The sequence below is a fragment of the Nicotiana attenuata genome, unplaced genomic scaffold, assembly GCF_001879085.1.
Source record: "Nicotiana attenuata strain UT unplaced genomic scaffold, NIATTr2, whole genome shotgun sequence".
Taxonomy (NCBI): Eukaryota; Viridiplantae; Streptophyta; class Magnoliopsida; order Solanales; family Solanaceae; genus Nicotiana; species Nicotiana attenuata.
Window position 1 is genome coordinate 209,617 of NW_017672011.1, and position 12,393 is coordinate 222,009.

The following is a 12,393-nucleotide window of genomic DNA, read 5'->3' on the forward strand; positions in this document are numbered from 1 at the left end:
AAAATCGTGGTTAAATTTCAAGAATGCTAGTTTTCCCTCAAACCCCAAGTTTTCTACAAATTTCATGCTTAAATCCATACATAATTGATGTATTTAACTCAAAATAGGTGGGATTATCTTACCTTATCATTGATGATGAAAATCCCCACTTGAAGCTCTCCAAAATCGCCCATACCAAGAAAAAGTGGGTGGAATGAACTCAAACCCCAATTTTAAAACATCCTTCTGCCTCCAGCAATTTCCGCACCTGCGGTCCTATGACCGCTTCTACGTTTCCGCAGGTGCGGCCACTCTACCGCATATGCGGTCCTTCCCAGGCCCCCTTATTTTCGCTTCTGCAACTTCTCCACCACAGGTACGGTCCCGCATCTGCGGATATATGACCGCATCTGCGGTCCCTTCTCTTCTAGCCCAAAACTGCATCTGCGGCTCCTTTGGCCGCTTCTGCGGCTCCGCACCTGCGGCACAATTCTCGCAGGTGCGGTTATGACAGCAACCAGCCAGTTCAGCCTTCCGAAAATTCCATTTTCGATCCGTTAACCACTTGGAATCCACCCGAGGCCCCCCGGGACCCCAACCAATCATACCAACTAGTCCCAAAACACGTTACGGACTTGCTCGAGGCCTCAAATCATATCAAACAACGCTAAAACCACGAATCGATCTCCAATTCAAGCTTTATGAACTTTAGAATTTCAAACTTCTATTTTCGATGTTAAAACCTATCAAATCACGTCTGATTGACTTTAAATTTTGCACGCAAGTCATATTCGATATTACGGACCTACTCCAACTTCCGGAATCGGATTCCGACCCCGATATCAAAAAGTCCACTTCCGGTAAAACTTCTAAAAAACCTTCAAATTTCTATCTTTAGCCAAATGACTCCAAAATGACCTACGGACCTCCGAATTCACTTTCGATCGCACTCCCAACTCCAGAATCACCATACGGAGCTATTCACCTACTCGGAATCCCTAACGGACATCGATAACACTGAAATGCACTTCAAGCCAAACTTGTGAAATTTCTTCAAAAATGCTAACTTCCACAATAGGCGCCAAAACGCTCCCGGGTTATCGAAAACCCGAACCGGGCATACGCCCAAGTCCGAAATCATCGTACGAACCTTGTGGAACCTTCAGATCCCGATTCCGAGGTCGTTTACTCAAAAATCCAATCCTAGTTAATTCTTTCAACTTTAAGCTTCCAAAATGAGAATTCTCTTCCCAAATCAACTCCGAATTTCCTGAAATTCAATTCCGACCACGCGTACAAGTCTTAACACCTAAAATGAAGCTACTCATGCCCTCAGACTACTGAACGATGCGCTAGGGCCAAAAACGACCGGTCGGGTCGTTACAAACAGTTACTTGGTCAAATAGAGATACAGGACAAACTGAAAAATTGAAAGCAGAACAATATTTATAAAATCAAAAGAAAATTAATAACCCAAAATGTTACATAAAAGCCTCCCGAATGGAATAAAAAACATTAAAGAATGGAGCTTTACCTTAAAATCGTGAAATTAAACTGGATCAAATATTGATTTTGCATATATTCAAGAAGATTTGGAAAAATTTTGAGTTAGGATTTTGATGGATGAAATTGGGGGAATTTTTTTTTCCAGGAAAAATTATGAATTCCAGATTAAAGATTCCAGACCAACACAAGAAGAAAGCAATTTTCTCTCTTTGAGTTGCACCTTCCAATCTCTTGGTGGAAAGCAGGGCTGATGGAGTGATGGAAAGGGCTCGGAATTGCACGAAACGTTGGCCAGATTACAATGGAAGAAGGAAGACAACAAAAACAGAGAATTGGGTGAGATGAAGCAAGAGAATGGAGATGATAATCAATATAGAGAGCGATATTGAAGAAAAAAGAAGACGAAGAACTGGTAAACGGAGGAGCTAATATTTAAGACTACAAAAGGTAACTCCAAATCACATTCAATCCACATCTCAGTATTTGCCCATGTAAACTTCCATCCATTACTATAATTAAAAGGGTTGTACCTCAAAATTGCCAATCAGCGATATGAAAACTGCAACCCTGCTTATACCCTAGACGAATCACTCTGAACGTTTACTTGGTTCGCATAGTCAAGAAGGAGAAGTAGGAAACCGGGAGATAATAAATCACCAACACTATCAGATAACTGCAACTAAAAATGAAGAATTAAGTACCAGATGAAAACTGAAAATAAAACTAAAATAACAAAGTACTTGAGCGAAAGAATGAGAATTAAACTATTTCTGATGAAATAAACAAAACAACAAAAGCATCAGAAATAGGGAAGCGCAACTCAAAAAATTGGAGAAAGGCGCAAAATAATAGAAACAAAAAGATTAATAAGGGACACGCAACTGAGAAATCAAGAAAATAGAAAGCAATACATAGACTGTTTGTGCTTTACCAAATTCTTGTTTGAAGGAAACCAACACATATCTGCCAACATACCAACAGAGTGCAGAGAAACTCAACACAATTCATAGCAGATGGAGAAAAACCCCGAGCGAAAAGAACAAAGGAAAAAGGAGAAAAAAATATGGGAAAAATTGATTGAAAGTGAAATATACCTGCAATTTGAGCGAGAAGAGGAACATGGAAGACTGTAAATCGAGAAGTAATCTGAAAGAAATTAATTTAAAACCTATCGTGTTATCTTCTTAAAATACAGGTGTAATCATATAAAAATTACACGTATAGTTTTGCGTACACAAACCCAGCCACGTATATGAAATTTTTAGGAGCTTATGTGAAATGACTAAATTACCGTCGAGCTTTATAAAAAAGACATGAAACATACATGTCGAAACTCCTTCTCTTCTATATAATAGAAAAGAAAAGTAAAACAAAGCTTGAACCAATAAAAAAAAGTAAAACAAAGCAAAATATATATGAAAAGGGACGAATTAAACCTAAACCACCAAACCAAAACCTAAACTTTTCCTCTTCCTCGGCCGCCACTCTCTTCCCCCTTTTCTTAATTCTTTCATCCACAGTAGTGAGCGTTAATTTAAATCTATGAGAAAGACAAAGAGGAGTAAGAATGTATCTCCACTGCTTCTCATTTACGGACAAAAAAATTAACTTATTGGTTTGTCTCTTCCCACATAAGCTCATATCTCCATATCGTAGGGTTTTTGAATCTCCTTACACTTCTTGGGTTTGGGTTTTTAAGTTCAATTTTTATGAGTTATTCTAGCAATTGATAGATATTATGCCTTATTTTTTATAAGTGGTGAGTGCGATGTTAAAGATCTGATAGGTTTTGTGCCTTACACCTAATTAACTTGGGGTTTTGCTTCAATTATTTGTTTTTGATTTATAGGGTGCTCAAGAGAAATGTGCCTTTGAGAAATTTCAATCTCTTCTAATGCCAAACTGTGAGCTTTACTTCATTGTTTCATCTCCTTAAGTTTGTGATGTTTATTTAAATGCATATTCTTTTGTCTTCTGTGTTGGAAAAGAGTTTAGAGTTTTTCACTTAATTCATGGCCAAGTATTTTCTTATTCCATAATTTATTACAACAACAACAACAACAAACCCAGTTTGATCCCAACAAGTGGGGTCTGGGGAGGGTAGTCTGTACGCAGACCTTACCCCTACCTAATACAAGTAGAGAGGCTGTTTCCAATAGACCCTCGGCTCAGGAAGGGCAAAAAGAAGAAGAGGAAAGCAAGGGAGGAAGAAAGATGGAAGATAAAAGAAAAAGGGAGAGATAAAGGATAAGTGGTACCAAATAATAGCAACAGGGAATACAATACCTAAGGCGAACAAAACCACATAACATAATAAAAATCTAAGAATATGAAGGGACATTCATACTACTAAGACTATCGGTGAACAACTATAAACTACCTACTAACCTTCTACCTTAATCCTCGAACTCCACACTCTCCTATCAAGGGTCATGACCTCAGTGAGCTAAAGCAGTGCCATGTCCTGCCTAATCACCTCTCCCCAATACTTCTTAGGCCTACCTCGACCTCTTCTCAAACTCTCCATGGCCAACCTCTCACACCTCCTAACTGGAGCATAAATGCTTCTTCTCTTAACATGTCCGAACCATCTCAGCCTCGACTCCCGCATCTTGTCCTCCACGAAGGCTACTCCCACTCTGTCCCGGATATCTTCATTCCTAATCCTATCTCTCCTGGTACACCCACACATCCATCTCAACATCCTCATCTCTGCTACTCTCATCTTCTGCTCGTGGGAGTTCTTGACTGGCCAACACTCAGCCCCATACAGCACAGTTGGTCGAACCACCACTCTATAAAACTTACCCTTAAGTCTTAGCAGCACATTCCTATCACACAAAACACCGGAAGCGACTCCACTTCATCCATCCCGCTCCAATGCGAGGTGCAACATCTTCGTCAATCTCCCCGTTAACCTGGATAATAGACCCGAGATACTTAAAACTCATTCTCTTGGGGATAACTTGCGCATCAAGCTTAACCTCTACGTCTGCATCATGGTTCCCGTCACTGAACTTGCACTCCAAGTATTCTGTCTTGGTTCTACTCAGTTTGAAACCTTTAGACTCCAAGGTCTGTCTCCAAACCTCCAACCTCGCGTTAACTCCTCTACACATCTCGTCAATCAACACTATATCATCGACAAATTGCGTGCACCAAGGCACCTCCCCTTGGATGTGGCGCGACAATACATCCATCGCCAAGGCAAATAAAAATGGGCTAAGAGCCGATCCCTAGTGCAACCCCATCACCACAGGGAAATGCTCCGAGTCACCACCCCAGTCCTCACCCGAGTCTTAGCATTATCATACATATCCTTAATCACACTAATGTATGCTACCGGAACACCGCTAACCTCCAAACACCTCCACAGGACCTCCCTCGGAACTTTATCGTATGCTTTCTCAAGGTCAATAAACACCATATGCAAATCCTTCTTTCTCTCCCTGTACTGCTCCACTAATCTCCTTACCAGATGAATCGCTTCCGTAGTCGAACGCCCCGGCATGAATCCAAACTGATTCTGAGAAATAGAGACGCACCTCCTCACCCTGGGCTCCACCACCCTCTCCCAAACCTTCATAGTGTGACTCAACAGCTTTATACCCCTATAATTATTGCAATTTTGGATATCACCCTTGTTCTTGTAAAGCGGAACCATCGTACTCCACCTCCATTCTTCGGTCATCTTCTTTGTCTTAAAAATAACATTAAACAGCCCAGTGAGCCACTCCAAACTTGCTCGCCCCGCGCTCTTCTAGAATTCTACCGGGATTTCGTCTGGCCCCGTCACTCTGCCCCTGCACATGTTACGCATCGCCCCTTCCACCTCCTCTACCGTAATCCGCCTACAATACCCAAAATCCCGCCGACTCTCGGAGTGCTCCAACTCACCCAGCACAATGCGTCTATCCCCCTCCTCATTCAACAATTAATGGAAGTATGTCTGCCATCTTCTCCTATTAAGTGCCTCGTCCAACAACACTTTTCCATCCTCGTCCTTGATGCACTTGACTTGGTCTAAGTCGCGGGCTTTCCTCTCCCTCACCTTGGCCAACCGGTACAACCTCTCGTCCCCGCCTTTGCCCTCGAGCTCCTCGTACAAACGCGCAAATGTCGTGTTCTTAGCCGTCGTAACTGCTAACTTCGCCTCTTTCATTGCCTTTCTGTAACACTCCCGATAAGTCCTTTTTTCCTCCTCGTTTGTACTCTCTACTAGCTTCAAATAAGCAGATTTCTTAGCTTCCACTTTACCTTGAACCTCTCCAATCCACCACCAGTCCCCTTTATGACACCCAGGAGAGCCCTTCATGACCCCTAAGACCTCTCTAGCAGCTACCCTAATGCAATCCGCAGTCGTGAACCACATACTAGACGTGTCCCCCTACTCATCCAGGCCCTCATAGCCAACAACTTCTCCCTTAACTCCTGAGCTTTGTCCTTGGTCAAGTTACCCCACTTGATCTTAGGTTGCCCGCACCCTGCCCTCTTCCTCCTACTCCTCTTGTTCTCCAGGTCCATAACTAGGAGCCTATGTAGAGTCGTGAGGTGCTCACTTGGGATGACCTTGCAGTCAGTGCACAGACCTTTATCACATTTCCTACAAAGAAGATAATCAATTTGAGTCTTGCCCATTGAATAAAGTGACCAGGTGCTCTTCCCTCTTCGGAAAACTCGAGTTAGCTATAACCAAATCAAAAGCTCTAGCAAAATCCAATAGTGAATTACCTCCCTCATTCCTAACCCCAAAACCGTACCCGCCATGCACATCATCATAACCCCTAGCAATAGCCCAAATATGACAATTGAAATCTCCGCCAATGAACAACTTCTCTGTGTGCGGGATACTACACACCATCTCCTCCAAATCCTCCCAGAACTTGCTTCTTGACCTCCTGGTCCAAACCTACCTGACGGAGCGTAAGNTAGCAATAGCCCAAATATGACAATTGAAATCTCCGCCAATGAACAACTTCTCTGTGTGCGGGATACTACACACCATCTCCTCCAAATCCTCCCAGAATTGCTTCTTGACCTCCTGGTCCAAACCTACCTGAGGAGCGTAAGCACTAATCACATTTACAGTAAACCCACCAACTACCAACTTAATACTCATCAACCTATTATTTACCCTCCTAACCTCAACCACGAGCTCCCTGAGGTCCCTGTCTACTAAAATACCTACCCCATTCTTACCCCAGCGCTCCCTGAGTACCATAGTTTATATCCGTCTACATCTCGTGCCCTAGTACCCTTCCATCTAGTCTCCTAAATACACGCTATATTAATATTCCACTTCTGAAGAATCTTACCTAACTCTATAGACTTCCCCGTCAACGTCCAATGTTCCAAGACCCAATTCTCAACCTAGAGGCTTTCTTACCCCCCCTTCCCACCCTTGGACCCCACTCCCAGCCCCACCCGAGGACATGACCTTACTCTCACATCGTCCACTACCGCCACTATAAACAAAAGCTATTGGGTAAACACTACCACTAAGAACCAATAATGGGGACGAAGGACTACATGCTATGAACCCGAGAGCTAAAAACAACTCAACGGGGCGACTACGAGAACAGTAACGCGAGCAGGCACTGGAACAATGAATCTACCACGTCCACGAAATTAACCCTATGCAAACACGGGATTAAAATAAATAGATGAAACCTTAAGCTTAAAACACTAGTAGAAAAGATAGAAAAAACAATCAATCTAATCAAAACTGCCAGCAAGGCAACAGTAAATAGATGTGCGCAAATACAATTCAAGAAAGATGGAACCTGGATCACAGTCGGGACGCGCTTACAAATCCGCTGAATACTGCTGATATGATCAATTCCCATGAATAGAACTTGGATCTTTCGACTTGGTATACTCCAGATGCTGCGGAACCTAGCGTATAACTGCTACTCTACTGCTTGTGCGTGTGCACCTCCCTACCGCCACCAAACAGCCACAAATGTGATACCTGCAAAACACACAAACACCCACGTATCCAAGAAAAATACAGGCGGGCCGGACTGTCACCGTTACCAGCGGCAGAAAAACGCGAATCTAGTGACGACACACTTAAAGGAACGTCAATACACAAGATTACCGTTTATTGACACTGTAACAGTCAAGAAGATCGTATTCGTTATTAAAATAAAAATCAAAAGAGAAGAAAAGAAAGGAATTGTTTTGCAACTGATGGATTTCCGCCGGCATAGAGTATGGAAAACCCCCCCAGAAATCAGTCCTATAGACGAACAACAAAATAGAGACTAACTGCAAAAAAGTTAAAAAGAGGTTTTCGAAAATCCTAATTCCAAAAGATCAAAATAATACTATGAAGAATAAAATAATTAAAACAAGAAGGAGAAAAGAATCACAAGGATGTAAGCAGGATTTTTCGGTATTATCTGATCAGCAACAACTTCAAGAAAATTAGAATTTCAAGATCGATGGGGAAGAGGGATAATTTGAAGTTTCACGGAATATTACAAAATTCTGTTTCAATAAGTTCTTTTGTATAACCCTCAAAATTCAAAACTGCAGAATCTAGGAAGGAATACAACCGAAGAGGAAAATATATGAGAATGTTAAAGGGGTGGGGAAGAACAGAAGAAAGAAGCGTTCAGTGATGAACTAATACTTGAATTTTTTAATCCAACTAATCCTGAGTGCTTTCATTTATAAGTATTGAGCTGGAGATGAGCACAATCAATTTCCTTGTAACTATATGGTTTCGATTAAAAATAACCTTGTTGGCTGATATACTTTCAGATATAGTATAGTTTGACCTCCATAATTGAAAATATAGTGTAAAAAGTGGAAAACTAAGTAAACAAACAGAAAGTGGGGTTTTTTTTTGGGGGGGGGGGGTGAACATATCAATTAGGTATCAACTGATATCCCATAAGGGTGTCAAATGGCAGGTCGAAACGGGGATGAGTAGAAGAAGTGTGTTAAAGAAAAAAAGAAGAAGTGTGTTATCATAAACAAACTGCCAACTCAAGTCCTTCAGCTAAGTAGCCCGGGTAAAATATGTTCATTATAATTCTTGCATTACAATAGTCATTATTATGTCTTTTTCTGGGTTTCGAACCTTGCACGACTGGCCATCGAAAATTCTCAGGTATAGAAAAAGTCATTATTATGTTCCTGAGCCGAGAGTCTATTGGAAACAACCTCTCTATTCTCAGAGGTAGGAGTAAGGTCTGCGTACACACTACCCTCCCCAGACCCCACGGTGTGGTATAATACTAGGTATGTTGTTGTTGTTGTACTAACTGTACATGTATTTAAATCGGCATATATTTTGATAATTCAAATATAAGTTTCTCACAAGATCATGTTATTTCATTATTTTAGTATAATGATTATGGAAAGTGCTTCATATATTCTTGGATGCATGAAGATGCAATAAGGGTGGCCACATGAATCATCAAGCAAATACTATGTTCATTTAATGTGAAATTATGTACATTATTTCTGATCTTTGTTACAATCAAGCCTTACATTGGCTAGTTCTTTTTTACAAATGTTAGTTATTGTAGAAGATTTATCTATTGCAGATGCTATTAATTGATTAGTACAAATGTATATTTTAGAATTTATTTTGTGAAAATTTTTAACTGCCAATTTGTGCAGAATAAATTATTATTCGAGCTTCATATGTTATTAGTTTTAATATATTATGCACATCCACAGACTAATTAAAATATTTTACAAAAAAAAAATTAAATAGCTAAGAAACAGGGGATTTGTGATAGGAACTGTCACTATAATAAATTAACTTTTTTGTCAAAATATTAAAATATAATAAAATAATCTAATCACGACTTTTTATGATTTGTAGCCATGGAACTTTTAGTCCGTAGCTAGATAAAAATATTTTCGCCATGGACGACTATATGTAAGCAGTTACATATCTAAATTTTCGTGGGAAATAAATTTAAATCTTTTGCCACGCTATAACACTTTGTGACTACCATATAAAGATAGCTACAAATTTATTTGTCGTGGCAAGAGTATAAAATTATTTGCTATAAATGTATTTGTCGTGGTAAAATTATAAAATTATTTGCTATATACATAGCTACAATACAAAAATTTCGTAGCAATAAGTATCAATCCTTAGCCACGGACCATGCAAAGTTTGTAGCTAACTTTTAGCTACGCTATATTTTGTTACGAATGCTACGAAAAAAAATATTGTAGCTAAAGTGTTTAGCCACGAAAATTTTCATCATTTGCTACGATATGTTTTGTAGCTATAAATACCTTATGTTGTAGTGCGACTATGCTCACATCATCAATCTATCGTCACTCTCCACTACCATTTTGAATTCGCTGAAACCCTAATGGCTCAATTGCCACTATAAATATGAGCTTTAATGTTCTCACCTAGAGTACCTAAAATCTTAAATATACATAACTAATACACCTAACTTTCTTTCGAAAATTGAAGATACAATAGATTTTTGCTTAAGCTTTTCGATTGAAATTCTGAGTCTTCACTCAATCTCTTCTTCTCTCTTTCTTTTGCCTCTTAGTTTTTCGCTGGTAAAAATCTAAGCTTTGGTTCCTAAATGGCTAACGTGAACACTCGTTTGGTTAGCTGCTCAAGAGGAGGTCAGTATATCTCCACCCTCTCCCTTAATTGCTTCTATCACGATCCCAAATACCGGTCGTGATGGCGCCTATCACATTACTATGCAAGCCAGACCAACTATCAAACCACAACCCATTTTCATTTAATAAGTCATTTGCTAACACGGTTTAATTACCAATTATCATAACAAGTGTTTAAAACAGCAAGGTAGATATGCGGAAGTTAACAAAAACATGAAAGACTATACAGCCCACACTGATCTGGTGTCACGAGTCTAGAGCCTCTATTATAGGTCTAACAACCTACTACATAGATAGTCTAGAAATGCGGAAAAATAATAAGATAGAAGGGAGAAATCAGGGCTGCGGACGCCGTGCAGCTACCTCGAAATCTCCGGCAAATGCTGGAAAATAGCTGAAGGCTCTCACTCGGCCGCTCGGGCACCTGGATCTGCACACAAGGTGCAGGGAGTAATGTGAGTAAGCCAACTCAGTAAGTAAGTAAAGTAAATAATAGAATGAAAGCAGTGACGAGCAGTTCAAAAAATATAACTTTAAAATCAGTTCTGTCATAAATTCATCATTTTTAGTTTTAAACTTTGAAATCAGTAACTTGACTATATATCCAACAGAGGCTTATTTGTAAGAAGAGTGAAAATAGTAGAAACATCATAACAGGGCCCCTTGGGCAAGAAATCACTCAAAACATAGCCTCTCGGGTAGCCTCTCAGTCACACGTGACTCAACTCTAGTCACACAATATTCACTATCAGCACTCGGCTCAGTATTAACTCATAATAATAGAAATCATAATAACCGCTGCGGCGCGCAGCCCGATCCATGTATTTATAGTCGACTACGCTCACTAGGGGCGTGCAGACTCTGGAGGGGCTCCTACAGCCCAAACGTAATATCGCTGCGGCGTGCAGCCCGATCCAATATATATATATATATATATATATATATCGTTGCGGCGTGCAACCCGCCCATAATATATACATATAATATCCTCACCATAAGGTTCTCAACCTCTCTCAGTCATTAGCCTAATAGCCTCTCAGGCATCACGACAGAAATTAGGGAACTCAGCCCAAACAGTCCTCACAATAGGAGTAGAATGATAAAACCAGTGTTAAACATTTAACAGGTATAAAACATGACTGAGGATATGCTTTTTTAACAAGTAAAGTGAGGAAAACAGTTAAAATGCCCCTAAGGGTTTCTACAGGTCGGCACAATGCCCCAAACACGGCATACATCCCATAATACAGTATGAGAATCCAAAATACGGAACAATATAACATTTCAAAATAAAATACGTGGCTTAATAGTCGCTACGGGACGGACCAAGTCACAATCCCCTACCGGTGCACGCCCATACGCTCGTCACCTAGCATGTGCGTCACTGTTTTTATCAAATCAAGTCAAATACCAAGGTTGTGTACCCTCGGTTCCAAATTTACAATGGTTACTAACCTCAAACCGGTGAATCTAGTCAAAATCTGAACGAATACGTCACAATATGCTAAGGGAACAAAGCCCAAGCGAAAACAATAGAAAAATACCAAAAATCCCGAAATTTGAAAAACCCGAGCCCCGGGCCCACTTCTCAAAACTCAGAAATTTTCACATCTACGGGTTCCTTATCTCCCCACGAGTTCATACATATCAAAAATTCTCAAATCCAACCCCAAATGGTCCTCCAGATCCCCAAATCAAAATCCAAAATTCCAAGCCCTAGTTCTTCCATTTTTAGTCCAAGTTTCCATGCATTTCTAGGTGGATTTCACAGTAGAATCAAGTTTTGAGTCCAAAATTCTTACCTCCAATCGTTCCCCTTTGAATCCCTCTCTAATCTCCTTCAAAAAGCTCCCAAAATGATCAACTATGGGGGAAAATAAGCTCAAAATCGCGGACAAGACGACTTAAAAAACATTCTGCCCAGGTCCAAATTTCCTTCTTCGCGAACGCGGTCAAACCCTCGCGTTCGTGAAGAACAACTTACCTTGACCAATTTTTCCTTCTATGCGATCGCGACCAAGCCCTCGCGAACGCGATGCTTCACCCAGGCGACCCTTCGCGAACGCAACCCATCTCCCGCGAACGCGATGAACAAATTCTCCCAGAAGCTCAGCTGCCCATACCTTCTATGCAAACGCGACCCTAATCCCGCGAACGCGATGCACTGACTCGCTGCCCCTTCGCGAACGCGTATCCTGATTCGCGAACGCGAAGGCCAAATTCTCACCTTCCTCAGCTTACTCTTCGCGAACACGAGAGCCCACTCGCGAACGCGAAGAGTTAAATTCC

General features: G+C 40.7%; 1 protein-coding gene across 1 annotated transcript; it reads right to left on the minus strand.

Moving 5' to 3' along the window:
* Positions 1–5,823: 5,823 nt before the first annotated feature.
* On the minus strand, positions 5,824–6,706 carry LOC109211328 (craniofacial development protein 2-like). Its single transcript, XM_019374861.1, has 3 exons — positions 6,399–6,706; positions 6,137–6,269; positions 5,824–6,054 (listed from the first exon to the last, which is right to left on the minus strand). The coding sequence occupies exons 1-3, from the start codon at positions 6,704–6,706 to the stop codon at positions 5,824–5,826; spliced, it is 672 nt and encodes a 223-aa protein (XP_019230406.1).
* Between the last annotated feature and the right edge of the window lie 5,687 nt (positions 6,707–12,393).